The 23990-nt window shown below is 38.7% G+C and overlaps 1 protein-coding gene across 22 annotated transcripts in view; it reads left to right on the forward strand.

Annotated features, from left to right (window-relative positions):
• Positions 1-23990, forward strand: part of SYNE1 (spectrin repeat containing nuclear envelope protein 1) — a 523271-nt gene that overhangs the window by 241393 nt on the left and 257888 nt on the right. For all 22 annotated transcript variants that reach the window (XM_021936839.2, XM_031667714.1, XM_021936840.2 and 19 more), the window contains 10 exons: positions 119-326; positions 1195-1307; positions 2935-3140; positions 4255-4410; positions 8385-8676; positions 9495-9667; positions 12591-12900; positions 14133-14297; positions 18986-19342; positions 23769-23905. In XM_021936839.2, coding sequence (XP_021792531.2) covers positions 119-326; positions 1195-1307; positions 2935-3140; positions 4255-4410; positions 8385-8676; positions 9495-9667; positions 12591-12900; positions 14133-14297; positions 18986-19342; positions 23769-23905 — 2117 coding nt within the window. The remainder of the gene's footprint in view (positions 1-118; positions 327-1194; positions 1308-2934; positions 3141-4254; positions 4411-8384; positions 8677-9494; positions 9668-12590; positions 12901-14132; positions 14298-18985; positions 19343-23768; positions 23906-23990) is intronic.

The following is a 23990-nucleotide window of genomic DNA, read 5'->3' on the forward strand; positions in this document are numbered from 1 at the left end:
CACCACAGAGTGGATTCAACAATGTCAATTTCAGATTGTAAAAAAGTACCATAGTGAAGTAAATGGAGTATTTCTCTCAAGTTATGAATATCCTTCATAATTTACTTTTATTCTGTAGGATATACAAAAAGAACTTCAAAGTCAACAAAGCAATATCAGCTCCACCCAAGAAAATCTCAATAGCTTGTGCCGCAAGTACCACTCAGCTGAGTTAGAGAACCTAGGCTGTGCAATGACAGGTCTGATAAAGAAACATGAAGCCATGAGCCAGTTGTGCTCCAAAACCCAGGCCAGCCTGCAGGAATCTCTGGAAAAACACTTCAGTGGTGAGTTCTGAGGGGCCTTAGCGTGAGAAGTTTGTTTCCGAGAAAGAATCCAAACCAAATGCTGCCTAGAAACTGCCAGCAAAAGTTTGAGGAAACTTTCCAGAAGGGTATCATTTCAAATTCATTTGTGCTTTGCGATTCAGGCAATAGAAGTGCTGTGCTGGAGGCTCTCACACTATGCAGAATTTTTTCTTTCTTTTTCCTCTTTTTCCCAAGAAAGCAAGAGTCCACTAACTTGATGGTTCTGAATTTCATCTGCATTTTCTCTATATAGGTCATGTGTGTGGAAAATTACTTCCACTGCTCAAGTGGCCAGCAGCCACTGTCCAAACAACTATTGAAATTTTTTATGCCATGATGAAGTGACACAATAAACTTGGATGTTGGAAGAAGCCATGAAACAGGGGCAGCAATAGGGGCCAGGAAATTGCCTGTCCTGTGGCCCTGCCTCTGCTTTCCACACAGCGGTGCCTGACATGGATCCATCATGACTCCCCAAAAGAGGAGGTGGTTCCTCCCTTTGCCATCAAAATGGCTTTAATGTCCCTGGAGCATTTCTCTCCTTGCACTTTTACATATTCAGGCAATTAATTATTTTTCTTGACCAAGAGAAAAAACACAACAGGTTATTAGACATTCTAGGAATATACATTTCTTTTTATTCTTTCCTCTGAGATAACTTCTCAATTCTACCATGAACATTCACGGCTGTAGATCATACTGTATTACTTTATTATTTTCTTTCTGGAATATTTTGTAAGGCAACAGGAAATGAGCTAAAGGTCAGAAATAATCCATTGTGGTAATGCTGGGAGCCCATTCAATGTTTTAGATTGACTCCTGATTTTTTTTTTTTTTTTTCCAAAAGAGTCTATGCAGGAATTCCAGGAATGGTTTTTGGGAGCAAAGGCATCGGCAAAAGAATCATCAGATCGCACTGGTGACAGCAAAGTTCTAGAAGCAAAGCTCCATGACCTTCAGGTATAAAAGTTGACATCCTTTTTCTTCTTCCCCAAAATGTACTCAAGTGCCTGTAGGCAGACCTAAGTTATCTTATTTCTCAAATCTTATCTGAGCCAATCTTCTCCTCGTCCCTAACAGAATTCGGCTGATTGAGTCAGAAGGAAATAGATAACATGATAAGTATGTTGAGAAAGAAGTTGGGGCTACAGAATTTCCAGATCCCTTTCTCTCTCTTTTTAGCCTATTGACAATTCTTTGGAGTTCATTCTAAAGTAAACCTAGTTTTAATTTTTATAACAATAAGAGTATAATAATTATATCTATGTTATATGACTATTGTGGAGGAGTTTTAAAAAGAAGAAGAAATGGTTTGTGTTTTTTAGTACCTTATTGTCTGTATTTAGAGATAGGATATATTCAAACTAAAATAATAGATATTACAGGTTTTATAAGTTTTACTGACTGAAAATGTATGAGCTCAGGAAGGAGAAGGCTGTGGTGAAGTAGAATTAAGAAATGATTTGCAGAAGAATAGGCTCAAGTTAGGTTTTGGCCAAGCTTGTCAAGCGGCTAATCTGAGTAAAGCACTATGTTAAGTATTATGAAAAGAAATCTTTTTTTTTTTCCGAGATGGATTCTTGCTCTGTCACCCAGGCTGGAGTGCAATAACACGATTTCAGTTCACTGCAACCTCCTCTTTCTGAGTTCAAGTGATTCTCCTGCCTCAGTCTCCCAAATAACCGGGATTACAGTTGTATGCCAGCATGCCCAGCTAATTTTTGTATTTTTAGTAGGGATGATGTTTCACCGTGTAAGCCAGGCTGGTCTCAAACTCCTGACCTCAGGTGATCCACCCGCCTCAGTCTCCCAAAGTGCTGGTTACAGGCATGAGCCACTGTACTCGGCCAAAAGAAATCATTTTAAAAACTAATGAGAACCATGAGAATTTTGTGACTAATGGGGAATTAAAATAATGTTGATAATTCATTAGATTAGAAGTTACGATAGAAAGATTGTTATAGTAAAGGAAGCTGGTTTTGCAGGAGGTGTGGAGAATCCAAATGTAGAATTGTCTTCTTTTAAGCTTGAGATGTAGCAAACTCCACAAAGAAATATCTGAGTAACAGTTGAGATGCCACTCTAGAGCTCTGGGGAGAGGCAGGGCCAGCCCTGGACTCTGGAATTCTTTTGCTTTGTTGAAGCCCTGCCCAAGCATAGATTTTCCAAGAAAGAGATGCAGACCAAGAAAAGAAAGGACCTGAGGATTTTGTATGCAGGGTGGATCAGGGGAGGGGCTGGAGGCAGCTAACCAGGTAGAGGATCTCACATGAACCCTGGGAGACAGTGGAACCTGGACCATGTTGGTACAGTGAGAATGGGGAGAGACTGAGAACAAGACCTTGGTGAGAACGTCCTCGGTTCCAGCTCAGCCTTGTTTACACTATGTCCTCAGTGGTTCCAGTGGCTGGCTGACACCATCCTCAATGAGGAGCCTTGGTTGTATCCAATTGTATGCATCATTTTTACTCCAGCCTTGTTAAGCTTTTTCCCTTTGGACTCTGTTTTTCTTCTCCTGCTCTACTATTTCAGCTCACAATTGTAATGCATAGTCCCATGCACCTATTACCTTTATTTCCCAAAACAGAACATTTTGGACTCAGTCAGTGATGGGCAGAGCAAACTTGATGCGGTGACTCAAGAAGGACAAACTTTGTACGCACATTTGTCTAAACAAATTGTCAGTAGCATTCAGGAACAAATTACAAAGGCCAATGAAGAGTTTCAAGCATTTCTGAAACAGTGCCTTAAAGATAAGCAGGCTCTTCAAGACTGTGCTTCAGAACTTGGAAGGTAGGTTACGTTAACAAACATAGATTTCATCATACACCAAGTGTGTTTTTAAAGGCTTAGAGAAAAGAGTCCTGTGAATAAACAAATAACGTTTGACACTGTGAGTTTAAATTATAATAAGCTTTGATCATAAACACAGGTTGATACTAGGGCAATAATCAATTTTTCAGACTCTGAAGTTGTGACTTGGCTTTTTTTAATATAGAGAAAACAAACTATATTTACTAGTAATTGAAAATTATATAAATGCATATAATTTTTGTTTATTTGGTTCACCGATGTATAAAGCTCTGACACCTCAATTTTTAGATTATACAAGGCTTTTCCTTGTATGCACTTCATTTGGGACAGAGTCATAGCAGAAAACAACGATTGAATTCTGTGAATCTAGAGACCAATAAGGAATATATGTCATTATGGTGAATACACAATTAGAAAGGGAGAAAAAGCCACTTATGACTAGGGTGAGAAAAGATGTCAGTAGAATGTAATTGCCTCTCTGATGCAGAATAATTTGCCTGACTCTTGTCCAGCTTTCTTGGAGAGCATACATTGTTTCCAAAACTTAGAGCTCTTGAGCTATATTTGAAAATCCCTTAAGAAACAAAGACACAAAGGCCACTTTCCCTTGTCTTCCCAGGGCTTCCATTGCCCTACTTATTCACTGGCCCCAACTCAAGGGTCTTTGTAGTAAGTCACGAAATTAAGTGCACATTGACATGGGACTGTAATCTTGTTGAAAATTACCAGCTGTGAAACCAATTCATATCCATTGGCCCCATTTCAGGGGTCTTCGTAGTAAGACATAAAATTAAGTGCTCATTGACATGGGAATGTAATCTTGTTGGCAATTACCAGCTATGAAATCAATTCTGCTAGGTGAGATGATTCTTTTCCTGCTTGGATCTCGAAAGAAATTGTCATGACTGTCACTTTGTTATTAAAATAAGTGATAATTTGGGTGGGTTAGTTGTTAAGTTTTGTTCTGTTTTAGTAACTTGAACATTCCTGAAATATTAATTGCCATTTAAAAGACATTGTGACCCCAGCTATTAAAACTAATTTATCATAACAAACATGTAAGAATTTCTCTAAGGCATTTTCTTTTCCTTAGCTTTGAAGATCAGCACAGAAAACTGAACTTATGGATCCATGAAATGGAAGAAAGGTTCAATACAGAAAACTTGGGAGAGAGTAAACAGCACATTCCTGAGAAGAAAAATGAAGTTCATAAAGTTGAAATGTTTTTGGGAGAACTGCTGGCTGCGAGGTATGGTCCAGAAATGGAGCAGGTCCTTTAACTCTTACCATGTTTTAGACTAGTTGGTTGGTTGTTTGGTTTGGTTTTGATTGGTTGGTTAGTTGGTTTGTTGATGGTGGTTTGTGCCTGTCCTTGAATGTCTGGAATACAAAGGCCATGCTGCACTCTTTGCAGCAGTGCAATATTCTGGTTAGAGTACAGGATGGAAGTAAGAAGCTCATCTGCATTCCAGATCCAACTCCTGTTTGTTCAATGAATTGGGCAGGTCACTTATCTCCTGTCACTCTTAATTTTAGCCTTTAAACATTGCGTTAATAATACTGTGCTTTCCTCTCTGGGGTTATTTTGAGGATCAGTTAACATAATGTGAAGCTGATATGAAGGAAAGAAAACCACAAATTCACACTGACTGTAAAGATAAAAAAATGAGTGCTGGCAGGGCGCGGTGGCTCATGCCTGTAATCCCAGCACTTTGGGAGGCCAAGGTGGAAAGATCACCTGAGGTCAGAAGTTCGAGACCAGGCTGGCCACATGGTGAAACGCTGTCTCTACTAAAAATACAAAAATTAGCCAGGCGTGGTTGCGGGCACCTGTAATTCCAGCTACTCAGGAGGCTGAGGCAGGAGAATTGCTTGAATCTGGGAGGCAAAGATTGCAGTGAGCCAAGGTCGTGCCACTGCACTCCAGCAGTAGTGACAGAGTGAGACTCTATCTCAAAACAAAACAAAACAAAACAAAACAAAGAAAAGAAAAGAAAAGAAAAGAAAAAAACGAGTACTGTATATGTCAATTTTCATATGTTATTCACACATTTCAGCTTCCAGTTTCATTTCCCACCCACCCATCCGTTAATCTTAATAAACTGAAAGGTTTGGTCAAGTCTGACTTTCTTTGTGGTCCCTGTTCCCAACTACAGTATTTATCTCTTCATTGCTTCCCACTGAGAAAATATTTCTGGCTCCTTTCCCAGGCAAAGTTCCCCGATCTGTGCTTTTGACCCTACCACACTGAGGGCTTTGCTCCCACATTTGTGCTCCACCTCTGGCATTTTCAGTTGCTTGCTGTCCTTTGGAAGATAGGGCACTTTCCACAGGGAAGTGCAGCTTGGCTTCAGCTCGTTGGGCTCCTTAACTGTCCTCTTAAAGAGCCAGTGCATTTATGTGAGAAGCAGAAGAGGATAGCACCCACTCTACTTTATCAAATAAGTCAGAAACAAGAATATTATAAATCATTCTACTATAAAGACACATGCAAGTGTATGTTTATTGCAGCACTGTTCACAATAGCAAAGACTTGGAACCACCCCAAATGCCCATCATTGATAGACTGGATAAAGAAAATGTGGCACATATACACCATACAATACTATGCAGCCTTAAAAAAGGATGAGTTCATGTCCTTTGCAGGGACATGGATGAAGCTGGAAACCGTCATTCTCAGCAAACTAACAGAGGAACAGAAAACCAAACACTGTGTGTTCTCACTCATAAGTAGGAGTTAAACAATGAGAACACATGGACACAGGGAGGGGAACATCACACACCGGGACCTGTCAGGGGGTGGGGGGCTAGGAGAAGGATAGCATTAGGAGAAATACCCTAATGTAGATGACAGGTTGAAGGCTGCAGCAAACCATCATGGCACTTGTATACCTATGTAACAAACCTGCACATTCTGCACATGTATCCCAGAACTTAAAGCATAATAATAATAATAATAATAAAAAGAAATTCCAGAATTCAAATCATAGTCATTCTCTGTTTCCACTGAGTCCTCTTTTTAGTCAAACATGCCCGGTAGTCCTTGTCTTGAAAAACAAACATACAAACAAATGCACAAAAGAACCCATGCTGATGACAACTTGTTGGTGTGCTAGTTTGATGACTACTATAAATTGTCCCTGAAAGACATTGGAACATCTCGAAGAGCCCTTACTATAGTGTAAGCTCTTCATTTACTCTATGCACCCCAATTTCCAGCTATGAGTTTCTCAAAATCAGGGACTTAAGATCTATATCATTTCTATTCATTATCTAGTATGGTGACAGAAAAATACAAAATGTTCACTGAATTAACAGAATAATAGCATCATTGCAGCCATATAACTTTCTGAAAACTACGTTGCACTTAAATTTTGCTTTTTAAGTGTTGACTCGTGTCTAGATACAATAGAACACACCCAGCCCTACTTCCTTTCTTCCAGATGTTTTAAATGGCTTTCCATCTTCTCAGCTTTTATTTCTTCTCTACAGACTGCTCATTACCTTCCTCTGTATCTGCTTCTCCTGCCATCATTACACCAAAACTGCATTAGAGAAAGTGGCCCAAATATACTTCATCACCAAATTCAAGGTCTTTTATGTTCCTCTTTGTTTTTCTAATAATTGCAACTTTTTTTGGCATTGATAAGCATGCAATCCTTCTTGCAGTTTCACTCTCTGATATTCCAGGACCAGATGCTAAGAGACCTTAGGTGTGCTTGTTTCTGGGTTCTTTCCCTCCAGCCTGGCCACTTCTGCAGACAATCCTAACACACTTTCTGGTCACTCGGGTTCTCCACTGGGCCACCTGACTTCTTTCACTGGCTTGCTGCTTGCTCCTCCCAGTCTTCTAGATTTCTTTTCACCATAATATTTCACTACTTGAAATATTTTAAGGAAATACCCTGTATAAAAGTACTTCAGTTTAAGACTCGTTGAATTTTTATGATGCATTAGCAATTTATCTAATAATAAGAAAGGAACTCTCTTTTCCTGAATTATTATTTAACTCACATCTTTGCTTAAGCTACCTTCTTGTCTCACCAAACAGATAACAGGTATAATAAATGCCTTTTAGAGTAGGTGTTATTTTATTTTATTTTATAAGTTCCAGGGTACATGTGCAGGATGTGCAAATTTGTTAAAGAGTAAGTGTCTTGTTGTATAACTCTTTGCAGAACTCAGGGTGGCCCATAGGACATACTTGGATAGTAGCCATTCCAAAAAACTTTGAAACATTCCATTTTCACAAGAGATTTGCTTTGTGTTGTTTTTCTAGTAGTCACAACAGTTTATGTTAAGACATCTCATGCTACTCTCTGGTATCCTGGGCTTCTTCCTGGGAAATGTGCAGATAAGAATTTCAGAACTCTGTAAAATGGGAATAAAACCAACTGTGCCACAAAGTGATTATGTTTTTCCCTTGATCTAATTAGCATGGCTCCAAATTAAGATGCGCTCAATACCCAAGATATAACAAGAAAACTTTTAAGCACTCCTACAACGACTTTTTGAAAGAACATTTTTTTTCCCACTTAGTCTCTGCACAATATTGTGTTAGGTCTTGGGAACATAAGATGAATATAATGGCCCTGGCGTTTAGAAAGTGAAAGCCTTTTGGATTGAGATAGTCAGTATACATGGCGATAGAGCAAGACAAGGAGCAGAGGGCACAAGGAGGTCCCACATTCTCCACCCACCCTGAGTTGGGATGCTCCTGGGGATGTGATGCCTGCACCAAGCTTTGAACAGGCAACTAGGAATGCAACAGTGTTGAGCAGAAGGGTTTTCATAAAGGAGGAATCTCCATGTAGATACAAGACAGCAGCGGTTTTGAGAATTTCAGGGAGCTTTTTCATCATCTGACCATTAAATAGGAATGGAGAGATGCTACAGAGAAGCCTGGAGAGGCAGCTGAGCCCATTTTCTGAACTGAATTTCTGGAAATACGGTAAGTAATACGGTAGGCTCCACCACTGCTATTTGGATGCAGGCACAGCACAGACTGAATGGTATCCCCGAGTGGGTACTGTCAACATTAAGAGAGAACATAAGAGAATGAAATAGCCAGGTCAGTTCCCAGCGTCTTTATTTAAAAGGCATGTCAGCTATGAGCCTGTGTCTGGTTACTGCTCCAATATCAACAATCGTTTGTCGCTCCCCTGCACTCCAGAATGTCGGAATTAATTTTCTTTTCTTTTTTCTTTTTTGTCTTTTTTTCAGAGAGTCTCTTGATAAGCTTTCCCAGAGAGGGCAGCTTCTGAGTGAAGAAGGCCACGGTGCTGGGCAGGAGGGCCGCCTGTGTTCCCAGCTCCTCACAAGCCACCAGAACCTACTTAGAATGACCAAAGAGAAACTGCGGAGCTGCCAGGTTGCCCTTCAGGAGCACGAAGCCCTGGAGGAAGCACTGCAGAGCATGTGGTCCTGGGTGAAGGCCATTCAGGACAGACTGGCCTGTGCAGAGAGCACTCTGGGGAGCAAAGACACCCTGGAGAAACGGCTGTCGCAAATACAGGTACATGCGACACCAGCCAGACACTGACAACTGCTGAATGTTAATTTGATTAGATTCACAAGTGCTTGTGTTGTGTCCTACTTGTTCTGTAAGCCTCTAAATGAGGATTGTGTGGGCAAAATGGAGAAATTGGGCAAAAAGGATATGGAGGTATCATTTTTCCCCCTCTGTAAGGAAACATTGTTGTTTTAATAGCTTTAAATAATTTTAAATTTGATTTAGTAAATATTCAGCAAGCGTTACTGGATATCTACTCTCCTCCAAGCACTCTGCAAGTTGCTGGGAATATAGAGATAAAAGTTAGGCCCCGTTTTCTAGGAGTTCACAGTCTAGGGGAAGACATCAATTCGTAAATTGTTACTTTCAATACAGTGCGTGTGTAGGGGCCATGATTGAAGCCATCAAGGGTATATTGAAAGCACAGAGGAGATCACCAACCCAGACTATAGCCAATGAAGGTGACCCTGAAAGAGATAAATTAGCCAGGCAATTAATGTAGGGGACTGCTGAGTTTTAGACAGGTGTGTCTTCATTTTCAAAAGAATTTATTGTGACTCTTTGAAACTGAAGTCAATAAAATTATACTTTCTAGGTTAGTGGCCCAAAGTTTTCTAAGAATTTATATTGGAATTAATCTTTGACTCCTAGACTCCTGGATACCAATTTTAAGTAAATATTATATTGCAATAAGGCCCAGAGTTTGTTGTTTTCATTTTGAGATAAGTATTCCTACCTCAATTCTTATGGAAAACTACCTTTTTTAAAATAGAAGAAGTTTTTTACATGCCTCCTGATGTGTATTCTTTCTTCCTTCCCAGGATATTCTCCTGATGAAAGGGGAAGGGGAAGTTAAGTTGAATATGGCCATCGGCAAAGGGGAACAGGCCTTGAGAAGTAGCAACAAGGAAGGTCAGAGGGTGATTCAGACTCAGCTAGAGACCCTTAAAGAAGTGTGGGCTGACATCATGAGCTCCTCCATCCATGCTCAAAGGTACAGAACCTACTTTTAGTGTTTATTTGTCTAAGTCCAATGCAGTGACTTAGTAAAATGATGGAGCAGTGCTGAGGTCTCCTGGGGTGGAATTCCGAACCATGTTACTGTAGCTTGCTGTAGGCATGACTGTCTTTGTCTAAGTTGTGTTTTCCATAGGGCGATGACTGGTTTTTGCTTGTTAGCTTGCTTTGTTTCTGTGTTCCTGCTGCATTTATAAAATATTTAAATCTCCCCTATTATCTCTCATGGAATCTTACATGACATGGGCTCAGCAAAACATCTCCTCTCAAGCCATCAAAGCAAGAATATATGGTTCTTTCATAACTTGATACATTTTAGCTTAAGGAACATATGGAAAATTAAGCTATTGGCAGCTGTTGAGCTTAATTGTAAATCTATTCTTCAACTAAAAGTCATACCACCCCCATTTACATTACAGGAAATGGGTAGCATGGTTTTGATTGTCACAGAGATGAGGGAATATCCCCGGCATTTAGTGACCGAGGCACAGAGAGCTCATATCCTACTAAGTGTGGAACATTCTCACACAACCAACAGTCAATCCATCTGGAATACAGCCCAACTGTAGAGCCTCTGTCGAAAATCACCTGTACCAGACACTGACGAGGAAGTAGGGAAGCCCTTGATTGTTATACCAGGTGGTGTTTTTGCTGTTGTTGTAATTATAAGAGAGAGGTTTCTACCTACCTCCCTCTTCTCAAAATATCCATAAATAATCTGGCTCATTTGTTGGACAAATGACCATCAGAATTACAGTAAAAAAGATCCATATTCTGATGGTTATATATCCTGTTAGATCATTGACAAACTGGGTGCCCAATGTGATCATAACAAAATAGATGAATAGAAGATTAAAGATCATACAGAGAAGGGAATAACAGACACTGGTGACTCCTTGAGGGTGGAAGGTTGGAGGATGGAGAGGAGCAGCAAAAAATAACTGTCATGTACCAGGCTTAGTACATGGGCAATGAAATAATCTGTGCAGCAAACCCCCATGACACGAGTTTACCTGTATAGCAACTCTGCACAGGTACCCTTGAACCTACCATAACATTTAAAAAATCTTTAAAGAAGATTCAAGTTTATTACAAAGCAAAACAAAAATAACACTACAGTTATCCACGGCAATATAAACAAAAATTCCTGGTTACAACTAGCAACTTGGAGGTTTTGTTTTGTCGTCGTTGTTGTTTTCACTTTTTCCTTTAATATGGAGCATAGGCAGTGACTCTCAAGGTCAGCAGGACTTTGCATCTTAGTAATAACTCACAATGGTCAGCAAAGAAAAAAAAATCAGATGCTATGGTTGTCTTAGTCTATATCATAGACTGCTGGAGCGTGAACTAAGCTTCCAGAGGCTTGGCTTAGGCCAGTGTCCTAAAAGTTCATAAGAATATGGGTAGATAGTTTCCAGATGTTAGAATAAGATGTTACATGCAGGAAGCAGACTCTGGTCCTTGACTCCACTGTTTCAGCAAGAAATTAAATTTGACAGTGACATATTGAGCAATAGCAATGTTCAAATTATTCTGTTAAAATAATAAAATAAAACAGAAAGGTTTTTGCCCTCTAAAAGCTCAGACACTAGCATAGGATGTATTTTGGAATACTCTGACTCAGACTATGTTACTAACCATTTTCAAAATGCACTGCGGGGCTGTAGAAGAATGCAGAGTCTTAGTGGCTCACACCTGTAATCCCAGCACTTTGGGAGGCTGAGGTAGGCAGATTGCTTAAGCCTAGGAGTTTGAAACTAGGTTGGGCAACAGGGCGAAAATATGTCTCTGCAAAATATGCAAAAATTATACGAAGTCACAGTCAAAATTCAAAAAAAGAAAAAAAGAATACAAAAATTAGCCAGGCGTGGTGGCACGCACTTGTAGTCCCAGCCACTCGGGAGGCTGAGGTGGGAGGATCACCTGATCTGGGGAGACAGAGGTTGCAATGAGCTATATGATTGCACCTCAGCACTCCAGCCTTGGTGACAGAGTAAGACCCTGTCAAAAAAAAAAAAAAAAAAAAAAGAACCGGGAGGGGGTGCTTTTTAGAAAATTATTTGAGGAACAGGTAGGACTTTAAAGCCTGAATGATGAGGTTCCAGTGGATCAATGGATGCAAAGATGCAAAAGCAACAGTTTGAGCAAATGCTGGAAATTCATTTACCACAGAATGTTAATTTCAGGTTCATAGGCTTGTATGCAAGGGGGGCTGGGGAAATCACTGCAGATGAGTTTAGAATAGTTTGTAATGTTTAATAATGGAGGGATTTTTCCTAAATGCCAGTCTGGAGAGCCTTTGTGTGACTATATTTCTTATAAATACTTGAGCATTCATTCACACATTCACCACAGAAGCACTGTATATTGTGTGTGTGTGTGTGTGTGTGTGTGTGTATGTGTATGTGTCCCTAAATGAAAATCAACCTAACGATATATCATTTACACAGGAAGGATACCTTGAATTTTGAATTCCAGTCAACAAGTAATCACCATCTGATTTTAATAAGATAAACTATTAATAATTCCAAGAAAATTAAGAACCGATCTATATGAAATAAAATTTCATTGATGTTCCCATGCTGATTTTTAACAACATAACATATAAATGTGTCTTGTTCATTTAGGACAGTTAGCATTTGGAAGACAAATTCCAGATGCATGTATGACCACAGCTGCTTATTTCATGTTTTAATATAGATTGACTTTGTTCAAAGGACCTGAGGTAAGGATCTTATGGATCAGAGAAGTAGTGTTTTTCCCTGACTCAAAAGCAATATGTTCATCACTTCCAGAAGCATTCAGTAGAACAATTGGCATGGATGTCATGACTTTGCGATTGGTTTTCAGTAGAGATGTCAAAATAATTCATTTTTGTTAATATGTGACATTAATTCTAGCACTTTAGAGTCTGTGATTAGCCAATGGAATGACTATCTAGAGAGGAAAAACCAGCTGGAGCAGTGGATGGAATCAGTGGATCAAAAAGTAGAACATCCCTTACAACCGCAGCCAGGTCTGAAAGAGAAGTTTGCCCTGCTTGACCGCCTCCAGTCCATCCTGTCTGAGGCAGAGGATCACACGAGAGCCCTTCACCGTCTAATTGCGAAGTCCAGGGAGCTCTACGAGAAGACAGAGGATGAGTCTTTCAAGGACACAGCTCAAGAGGAGCTGAAAACACAGTTTAATGATATAATGACTGTTGCCAAGGTTAGTGCTTTATATTGAAAGTAGATGCTTTATAATACATTAACATAATATATTGATTTATATTAATAATATAATGACTGTTGCCAAGTTCAGGTAAAGAAGAAACTGTGGATTAAATTGTTGGAGAATTGGCTGCTCTAACACTATTTATACATTCAGTAAATGGGTATGACATAAAGATCATTTCTTACTATGAATGCCTATTCATTTTACTCTTTCTACAATCTTGGGATTATTCTTTATTCCTTATTTTTTTCTTTCTCCACTATTTTAGTTAATCTATCTACTTTGCACATCAAATGTCACTGTTAAAGTTGTTTTTGTTTTGCTACACTTATGTTTGTTATATTAAATGCAAGTCTATTTACCTTCAAGATTCAATCACGTATGAAATACTGTGTTCATCTCTCCTCTTAGTAAAAATGGTTTCTATTTTCCAAAGTATAAACTCCTTTATATAATATCAAAAATATATTTCCAATTCTCTATATGAATCTTTCATTTCCTTCGTGATTATTCTTTGGCATATTTGTAAATATTATAGAAATTAGGGGAGAGAATTGTTGTTTGCTGCTTTTTCTTTTCTTTGGTTTGCCTTGTTGGGAACTAACTCTTGTCTTCTTGACACTACAATTATTAACAGATGTGCATGTTTATCTTCATTTTCATCTTGGTAATGATTAAGAGCTATGACTCAAGTCAAAAAGACGGAAGTTTGAATTCTGGCTTTGACACTTTTGAATGTGTGACTTTGGCCACTATTACATGTTACCTAACCTCTCTAAGCTTGAGCATCTTTTCCTATAAAATGATGATAATAATAGTATCTTCCTCCCAGGACTGTTATGAAGATTAAATGAGCAAATGCATTTAAAGTGCTGAACAGAATGCTGGACACCAAGCTGACAAAAAATTGCTTTAATAAGAATGGTTATGACAATAATTATTAAGAGGATTGTTAGTGAGGGATGTTAGCCAACATACAGTAAGCATATATTTCCATACTAAGGTAGAAAATAGTAAACTTACAGGAAAATAGTTGCTTTTCCAAAGCCTGGACATTTAGTTAAATTTGATAGTTTCTTTTTAAGATATTAAACTCAGAGCAAATTCAAGAACAAGAATGAAATTTTCTGAGATTTATTAAGAGACCTCTATCAGGCCTGTTGCCTTATCTGATTTCACGTTCTCAAAAGGACCACTGTTAAGGTAGTCTTTTCTTTGTTTACTAGGAAAAAATGAGGAAAGTGGAAGAGATTGTGAAAGATCATCTAATGTATTTAGATGCGGTCCACGAGTTCACAGACTGGCTCCATTCAGCAAAGGAAGAACTTCACCGGTGGTCAGATATGTCTGGAGATTCATCAGCCACGCAGAAAAAGTTGTCAAAAATTAAGGTCAGAAAATGAACAGATGCTATATCTACATTGCTTCATTACTTCTTGAGTACAACACCCTTTTGATAAAGATTTTGTGGATGAGATTCTGTTATTTAAAATGTTTCCTTCCTGTTTTCTATTTGATGCCTCACTGATTCTAAACATAAACAAGTCATGAGAAGAATTCAAAAGACTTTACACTTGTGAACACAATGTAACATTGTCTTTACATTTCTGTATGCAAATGTGCTTATTGCTGTAATAGGACTGGCTAGGAAATGGCTAATTTGGTGGGCTGACAAAACCAGATACTATTGTTTAGCACCATGGAAGAAAAGTTTATATAGTAACTTAGTTAAATGTATTCTAACAATAACCTCAGAATGTCATTCTGGATGTTTTATTCTGCTTTCCTAGAAGACATCCAACAACATAATAGAAGGGAGTACTTCAAAGGACCTTAAAATTATCATCTCGTTTACTCCACAGAAGGACAATTTCTAAAACAGAAATTTACCTTTCTTGGGGAGTTGCAGACTCTGGTACATTTTAGTAAATTTCTAGTAGCTTAAATATTAAATTGTAATCATTTTCCCCCATGGAAAATGGATTTTTACATTAAAATGAAGCAGGAATGAAATCCTCAGTGGTTTACTTTTAGAGAAGGAAATGTTGGGAATAAATAGTGTAATCGTGGTCAGGAATTTAAAACTCAGATTGTGTTTTGATTCCAAGATCAGAATATGAAAGTCATAATTTTTTTTTTTTTTTTTTGAGACGGAGCCTCGCTCTGTCGCCCAGGCTGGCGTGCAGTGGCGTGATCTCCGCTCACTGTAAGCTACGCCTCCCGGGGTCACGCCATTCTCCTGCTTCAGACTCCCTAGAAGCTGGGACTACAGGCTCCCGCCACCACGCCCGGCTAATTCTTTTGTATTTTCAATAGAGATGGGGTTTCACCGTGTTCGCCAGGATGGTCTCGATCTCCTGACCTCGTGATCCACCCGCCTCGGCCTCCCAAAGTGCTGGGATTACAGGCGTGAGCCACCGCGCCCGGCCAAAAGTCATAAAATTTATAGCTGATGGTTACAGTTGTAACTACACTTTGCAGATCTACTTTTTTTTTTTTTTTTTTTGAAATGGAGTCTTGCTCTGTGGCCTAGGCTGGAGTGCAGTGGCGCAATCTCGGCTCACTGCAACCTCCGCTTCCTGGGTTCAAGCGATTCTCCCTGCTTCAGCCTCCTGAATAGCTACAATTACAGGTGCCCACCACCATGTACTGCTAAATTTTGTATTTTTTTTAGTAGAGACGGGTTTTCGCCATGTTGGTCAGGCTGGTCTCAAACTCCTGACCTCAGGTGATCCGCTTGCCTTGGCCTCCCAAAGTGCTGGAATTACAGGCATGAACCACAGTGCCCGGTGCCTGAAGATCTACTTCTAAGTGCTTTAAAAGTATTATCTTATTTAAATCTTATAACTATGTATGTTTTAACTGAACTAATAACATAAAACCACTTTTTAAGTCCTTTTTTTCTCTTTGATTCTTTAAAATTCTTCTTTGATGCGTTTCTTAGTAATATTCTAATTTATTCATCCATCCTTCCATCTATCCATGTAACCATCTATCCATTTATTCAGCCAGGACCGTGCATTCCCTAAGGAACTTGCAGTCTAGTGAGGAACAGTGATCCACAAACTCGTCTTTATAAAGTAATACAAAAAATGTAATGAGAACTTACTGTACTATTAGAGTTCAGGCTCTGGAATCAGAGAAACCCAATGCGGCATCCTTCTTCTATTGGCCTTCTAGCTGTGTCTTTCAGCAAGTTACCTGTTATCCTCAAGCCTCCGCCTCTCAATTGGTTAAAAAATACATGCATAAAAATAGTACCTGTCTGATAAAGTTGTTTTGGCAACCAAATTAGATCACACACATAAAACCTGTAGCATCATGCCTGGCACATAGAACACACCCAGGAAGAAAATCCAGTGGATTTGGTAAATGAGTGATTAATTGGCTGTAGCATGACAAGGTGGGAAGAGTCAAGCGTGATGGTCAAGTCTTTACCTAGAATCCGCAGGACTATTACCACCTGAGGAAAATAATTGCATGCAGAGGAGGCCAGTGATAGAGGCGAAGACGTGAGGAGTTGCTTATTGATGATCAGATCCAATTTGAACTTCGAGGTAGTAGTAATGTCTTGGGGGCAGTTGCATATTCAAGCCTGAATTTCAGGTTAGGAAGATGGATTGAAGGCACAGAGGTGAAAGTGAATCGCATCTAATTTGTTGTTAAAGTCACTAAAATGGATAAAACCAAGACCTATGTATACAGCAAATAGAACATTGGGCACAGGACCAAAAGCTAGGTACTACCAATACTTAAGGAGCCTTAGGAGAAAATGATTTGAAAGGTAGAGAGAAAAAGGAGGGGCGAAATCAGAAGAGGAAGAGTAGGAGGGTGAGATGCCACTGAGGCTCTGAGTAGAGAAGGTGGACACCATCACAGGCACAGCAGGAGGCTGCCATTAGGAGGAAGACTGAAGAATCTCAACTAGGTTTGACAGTGAGGCTATTGGGCAACCAGTCTGAGAAACATTTGCACAGCAAGGGAAGGTGAGAAACCAGGTTACATGGATTTAGGAGTAAATGGCAGCTGAGGAAGAGGAGATAACAGAAATGGACTAAGGTTTCGAAAAGTTAATAAGAGAAAGTAAGATAATTCTTTTACAAAGGCTGCTTCCTGGGTTGACAAATATTCTTATTTGGAAAAGCCTTTATAAAGTGCTTCCATACAGACAGGGAATATAGGAGAAGGAATTGACGGAAAGAAATTGGGATGGAGAAAGTGAAGACTATCAGAAACTGCCTCTCAGAAGTTCAGGTCCAGCCTGAATGTAGGTTAGTGTGTGGGTGATTTTAAAAACCTTGGAGGAAATACATAAAGCACCTCCTCTGTCCTTCAGCACCATACCTATCACATCCACAGGAATAATCACTGAGAAAAGGCAACTCTAAAGGAAACGGTGTGTGGGTATGAGGGCGTGAATGCACATATGTGTGTATGTGCATATCATACATTTTAAAATGTAAATATAAGATAAGAAAATATATGCAAAAGCCATTTCAAAACTCTTGACAATGATGATGTCCTGATTCAAATTCTGAATGACTAGATTTCTCATCGCAAATATTGAAGTGTTCCGTTTTCATGCTAAGGAAAATTGGGATAACGCATAAGAGAATATTTTGGGAAACTTCAAATTGGAAATTGGTCACAAAGGCAAAATAGTTACAAGTATTAAAGTCTATTAGTTAGACATAGCACTGGTTAAAAAGTTATATATTTTTTTCTTCATCAGGTAACTACTATACACTCTAATAAACAGGGATGGTTCTAATAAACTAATAAATAACTACTATACACTCTAATAAACTTGCTGCTAAGAAAAGGTTGAATATGCATATCATGCTGTGTGTAAGGATTTTCATGTCATTGTAATTTAGACTACTGCACAACTGAATACTGAATACTTTCAAATGATCTATATTAAAATATGGCTCTATTGTATATAATTGTGAACAGATATATTTATTTCAGGTTAATTTAATGAGACTCAAACTATATTATATAGACTAGTTAAGGCATACTTTATGCTTGACATAATTTATTAAGCATGCTTCCTACTTAACATTCCAATGTTTTTTTACTTGCTAATTGGTCACTGATTTTCTTCTTGAACATTTTTGTGCCTAATTATCTTTTATTTCTATTTAATCAGGTAGTAAAGTCATAATTTTGTAACAATATTAACAAAATCCTGCCTTTAGCAATAGATATGTCAATATATAAACATCGGATGATTATTTCACCAAGAAAAGTGGTAGTAAGAGAATCTATTCTCAGAGAGAAATGCCATGATTATATCAATTTACAATGCGATTTAATTTTATCTTGTCCTTTAGAGTATTTGTGTGCTTTAAGACCAAGCTAAATTGTTAACTTGGCTGTAGCTAAACCGTTAAATTTCTAATGACTTTTTTAAGGTTAAAAAAATACTAATAAATGAACTCATTCTAGAGGTTACTTTAAACTTTTGAGTAAGTCAATCTATGAATGAATTATTCATTTTATATCCTACAAAAATATTTACTTAGTATTGAAGTATTTGGAATTGAGTCGGGCTCCTTCTTTTGCTGCAATGGGTCTGCTTGATTCCTAGTAGAATGGAAGTGTGATTTAAGCCACCACCCTGTGAAAGAAGATGAATTGAGGATAGAGACCATGAGCAGAACACAGTTCTGCCACAATCTTTATTAATTCAGCATCCACTTTGAGGGAAATATGGGTTGGATCATTTACAAGAGCAATCCACCACAGGCAAACACTTGAGTCACTATCTAAACGTTTTCACGTATGCAAATAATGCCTGATTTCAGGGTGTCTCTTTAGTCTGTTTCAGGATATTGAGGATTCTCGGGATTTTTTTTTTTTTTTTTTTTTTTTTTTTGCCGTAAGCCTTAGGTGTTCATGATGACAACTCCCGCTATTGTAATTTAAGAGCGGGCAGATGAATTGATTCTGGGTGCTTGTGGCACACTTCTTAAAACTTCCTAGCAGGACAGGGTCCCCCTGTGTACACAGTTGAAAACTTGCAGTCCAAGTGACTCACAGGCTCTTTGGTTACCATGGTGATATTCCATTACAGGAGCTGATAGATTCCAGAGAGATTGGGGCAAGCCGCCTCAGCAGAGTGGAGTCGCTGGCTCCTGAAGTGAAACAGAACACAACTGCCAGTGGGTGTGAGCTCATGCACACGGAGATGCAGGCCCTGCGTGCCGACTGGAAGCAGTGGGAAGACAGTGTATTCCAAACGCAGAGCTGTTTGGAGAACCTGGTCAGCCAGATGGCCCTTTCGGAGCAGGAATTCTCAGGCCAAGCGGCTCAACTGGAGCAGGCCCTACAAGAGTTCAGTGCCCTTCTGAAAACCTGGGCTCAGCAGTTAACCCTCCTGGAAGGCAAGAACACGGATGAGGAGATAGTGGAATGCTGGCACAAAGGACAAGTAAGTTGGCTTCCTGTTTTCTATTGGTGGTTATGCTTAAAAAAATGTTTTGACTTTCATCATTCCTAAAAAAAAAAATCTTGCTAACGAAAAACATGCAACATGCACACTTGGAAGAAGCATTTATCTTGTTAAATAAGCAAAGTCTGATTTGTTTCCTTTTCTCACATATCAAACTTTTGTAAAAATAAAGATTTGGGTTATTATGTGCGGTAGGAAACATTCGTTGTTAGTGGAGACATTTTACTTCATTCCTATGGTGTAACAGTTAGTAATACTGTATTCAGCCATTCAGTCTGAAAAATGGCCTGTGGGCAGGGGCATAAATAGACAGAGAGTCATAGCTGTTTTCTTGCCAGTTAACTATTTCATACAACTAAATGATTGAATTTATAGCCTTAAAGGACTCATTTGGTAATCTCCTAAAACATAATGAATAGTTTTTGCTCCGATTAGCTCTCCTCTGTGTGATTTTGACATCTGTTCTTGAATTAGCCCGTTAACAGAACTCTACGTCACACTCCCTGGTCACCTTCCCGGGACTTTTTTTTTTTTTTTTTTTTAGAGCTAATGGCAGCTTCTTTAGAGTGTGAGAAAGGGAAGCCTACGAGGGAGACTGAAGAATGAGCAAAAGCTTAACCTCCTCATCCTTTCTTTCACTGTTAAACGGTATCTTTGAAAGCCTTTTCAATACTTCCAGTTTTATAATGCCCTGATTCATGGATGTCCTTAAAAGGAAGTTTAGTAAACTTCTCTGCTCCTATTTATATTACAATCATTTCAAAATAGCTCCTGCCAGTAAGAAAGTCATGTAGTATTTCCAGCAGTGTCTGGTTTTAAATCAAGTATTTGAAACAAATGCAGCATGCCGTAAAATAAAGCCTTCTACCTCTTTATTCTACTTTATTTATAATGTTTCTAGGTTTGGGGGTTTGCTTTTGTTATTCTGTTGCATTTCCCGTCTTTTGGATTTATGTGCCAGAATAAACCATAGAAATCAGTTCTGTCACACAGGGACAAAGTTGATCATTGCTCTACGTGGTATAATACGAAAAAATCAGTTACACTGTTTTGATTCCTTTTTCTTTCCCTTTCTTTGCATCCCAGTAATATGAGTGAAATTTTTTTAAAAAGGGAAGATTTGGTTGTGCCTAGATTACATTACTATTCTGTTATCATTATTTTTTACGTTGATATTATTAGTGAAAGTAATAGTTGAGGCCTATAAAAATACACATGAGAATGCAGTAGCAAATATGGGTTTTCAGTTGTATTAAACAATTCAAAAATGACAGCCCCTGTGTATGTCTGCTTCCAGATTTGACCCCAGGGTCAGTGCTTTCGATGAAAATACTACATTGCTTCTCAGTATTCATATTTTCTTTTATTTCTAATAATGGCATTTTATCTAAAAGTGGAGATATTTCTATCACAATGAATATGTAAGAAAATGTTTACAAAATAGTAGATATGCTAGGGCTCTTAGAGCATCGTTTTGCTTTTAGGGAGGACTTGTCTTTGTTGATCACAGTAAGAATTACAAGTGTTTATTTTATGCAATTAGATGACAATACTCAAGAAATTCTTTAAAACATAAAAACAGATGACATATAAACTATAGAATATAATATTGCAAAAATAATTCTATTTACTGTGTTTGCAAAACTCGTTTATCTTAATATCCATTGGGACATTAGTGTTGGAAATAATTTTCTTAAGCCGTATAAGGTGAAAAAATGCATTCTAAGACTTAACAGAATCAGAAATATATATAGCTGATATTTATATAATGAAAGACTCTACTGACATACTTTAATTTAGGGTGAAGTTATAGAAATGTTTTAAATGTAATGTTTTGGTCAAAAACTTTTCACTTTTAATGTCATCCCATTTTTAAGTAACTGACTTGAATCTCTAGTATTTTTATGTTTTTGTTGAATGCTAAGTTTCTTTAGTTCTTACAATGTTCTGTCTTAAGTAAAAGGTTCAATACGGTGTAAAATAGTTGGCCCTAGTTTAGTGTTTAGAATTTCAGAGAGAAATTGTTTAGTTGTTTATGAATTTTTGTAAATAAAGATGTCTTAGACTCCTCCAGCCTACACACCGAGTTAAATAAAGAATCGACAAACCAGCTGGGTGCGGTGGCTCATGCCTGTAATCCCAGCACTTTGGGAGGCCGAGGTTGGCAGATCACGAGGTCAGGAGATCGAGACCATCCTGACTAACACAGTGAAACCCCATCTCTACCAAAAATGCAAAAAAAAAAAAAAAAAAAGAAAATTGGCCGAATGTGGTGGCGGGCGCCTGTAGTCCCAGCTACTCGGGAGGCTGAGGCAAGAGAATGGCGTGAACCCAGGAGGCGGAGCTTGCAGTGAGCCGAGATTGTGGCACTGCACTCCAGCCTGGGCAGCAGAGCAAGACTCCGTCTCAAAAAAAAAAAAAGAAGAGAATTGACAAACCAAGAGAACGTCATTCCTGCTCTCATAATCATAGTCTAGGTGGGGAGATACACAAGTATGCGATGGGGATACTCCTTGTGATGAATGTCCTCAAGTTTCCTGTGTATCCTCAGCTGAGAAGCCCGAAGAGGTGGGAAGGAGGGTAGGGGATACTCAAAGGAGTTGTTCTTTGAGCTGAGTCTTGAGGTATAATTAAAATGTGACCTGACAGGTGAGGTAAAGGAACAACATCAAGATGCAGGATCATTGAGGAGTCAGAAAACACAGGAGAGGAACCTAGAGAGGAGGAATCAGATTAGGAGGATGTAGTGCCACCCCAGAAAGAAATAATGAATATGTAAGTGGGTCTGTGAAAGTCAATGTGCAGAGGCAAAGAGGGGAGTGATGAAAGAAGCTGAGACACAGAATAAGCTAGCCTGGGGGTATCTCTTGCATGGAGCGAGAAGGAAAACAAAGGGAGAGGCCAGGATGATGCTTGATCTTCTGATTGACATCAGCGGGGGACAGTGGTGCCATTTACCAGGACGAGGAATGAAGCACAGGGCTGGTTTGTTGAGGGATGTGGTTTCTCTACAAATCTGGGCCATCTCTTGACAAATATCTCATACAATAATGGTCACAGCAACAGCTGTTTGAGTAGTTACTCATCTTTTTGCCCCTCCCCCTCAATTTATTTTGGTTTTCGCTTCAGTGCTACCGTTATCCACACAGTGTTTACATATTTGGGAGTCATTCTCCTGCTGATTTTATGAATTAGACACTTAGTGTGCTAGAAACTGTGCTAAGTATTTGACATTCATGATTTCATTTGCTCCTTGTGACAACCCTATGAGAGGAACACTCTGATTGCAGAGCACCTTGTGTAACTCAGCTGACCATGGCCTCGATTTCAGAGGTGTACTTTTCAAGTCCTAAGGCTTTATTTTGGATTGGGTGTACACAGTACTGCAGCTATTCACCTGTCTCCCTCATCTATTAAATAGTGAGTTCTTCAAGAACAAGAATATTACCTTTATTCGTGGGGAGACGAGGGGTCCCAGAATCCAGCAAAATGCTTGGCACATAGTAGACATTTAGCAAATACTTGATGACTTTATGAACGAAACTATGAAATAAATGAATTACTATTTAAACCAGACTCATGGATTATGAGAAATTTTTAATGTAAAAGCTGTATATACTACATAAAATCCATTGAAACAGGATTCAATTTTGTATATATATATATATATATACACACACACACACATATATATATATATATATTTTTTTTTTCTTTGAGACAGAGTTTCATTCCCAGGCTGGAGTGCAATGGCACAATCTCGGCTCACTGCAACCTCCATCTCCCGGGTTCTAGTGGTTCTCCTGCCTCAGCCTCCCAAGTAGCTGGGATTACAGGTGCCCACCACCACGTCTGGCTAATTTTTGTACTTTCAGTAGAGATGGGATTTACCATGTTGGTCAGGCTGGTCTTGAACTCCTGACCTCAGGTGATCCAACCACCTTGGCCTCCCAAAGTGCTGGAATTACAGGCATGAGCCACCACACCTGGCCCTCAATATACATATTTAATCCAAAATGAGTGTTGCTTTTCTTTAAAATGATTTCTTTTCACCTTTAAAAAATATACATATCTCCTGATGGCCTAGTCAGACTATTTGTAAACAATGTAGGCTATTTTCTCTTTTCTTTTTCTTGTCTTATTTTTAAGTCATTTGACCACTTAATCACTTAACTACTTTGCAATATTTGATACTAGAGTGTCTATCCATGGCAAGAAAAAAGGGACAAATGAGCCGGGTGCTATTATTTGTCAGAGAAATCCTGAAAAGAGGCCTCGTTTCTTCATTGAATCTGCTATGTTGGTTCCTCTGTCACTTATAATATAATTGATGCATGTATAGTATGAAGATACGGAGATCACCCAATGTAAGTGCTTGCTTCTCTGTCTCATTATTTCTGAACAGGAGATACTGGATGCTTTGCAAAAAGCGGAGCCTAGAACAGAGGATCTCAAGTCTCAGCTGAATGAACTTTGTCGATTTTCCAGAGACCTGAGTACCTACAGTGGAAAAGTTTCTGGCTTGATTAAAGAGTATAATTGGTGAGCATGAACCTTATTGGAGTTCAAGATATTTTTATACAAATTAGAAGCTAGAGGTTTATTTTAAGGTGTAATTTCAAAATAA

The sequence above is a fragment of the Papio anubis genome, chromosome 6, assembly GCF_008728515.1.
Source record: "Papio anubis isolate 15944 chromosome 6, Panubis1.0, whole genome shotgun sequence".
Lineage (NCBI taxonomy): Eukaryota > Metazoa > Chordata > Mammalia > Primates > Cercopithecidae > Papio > Papio anubis.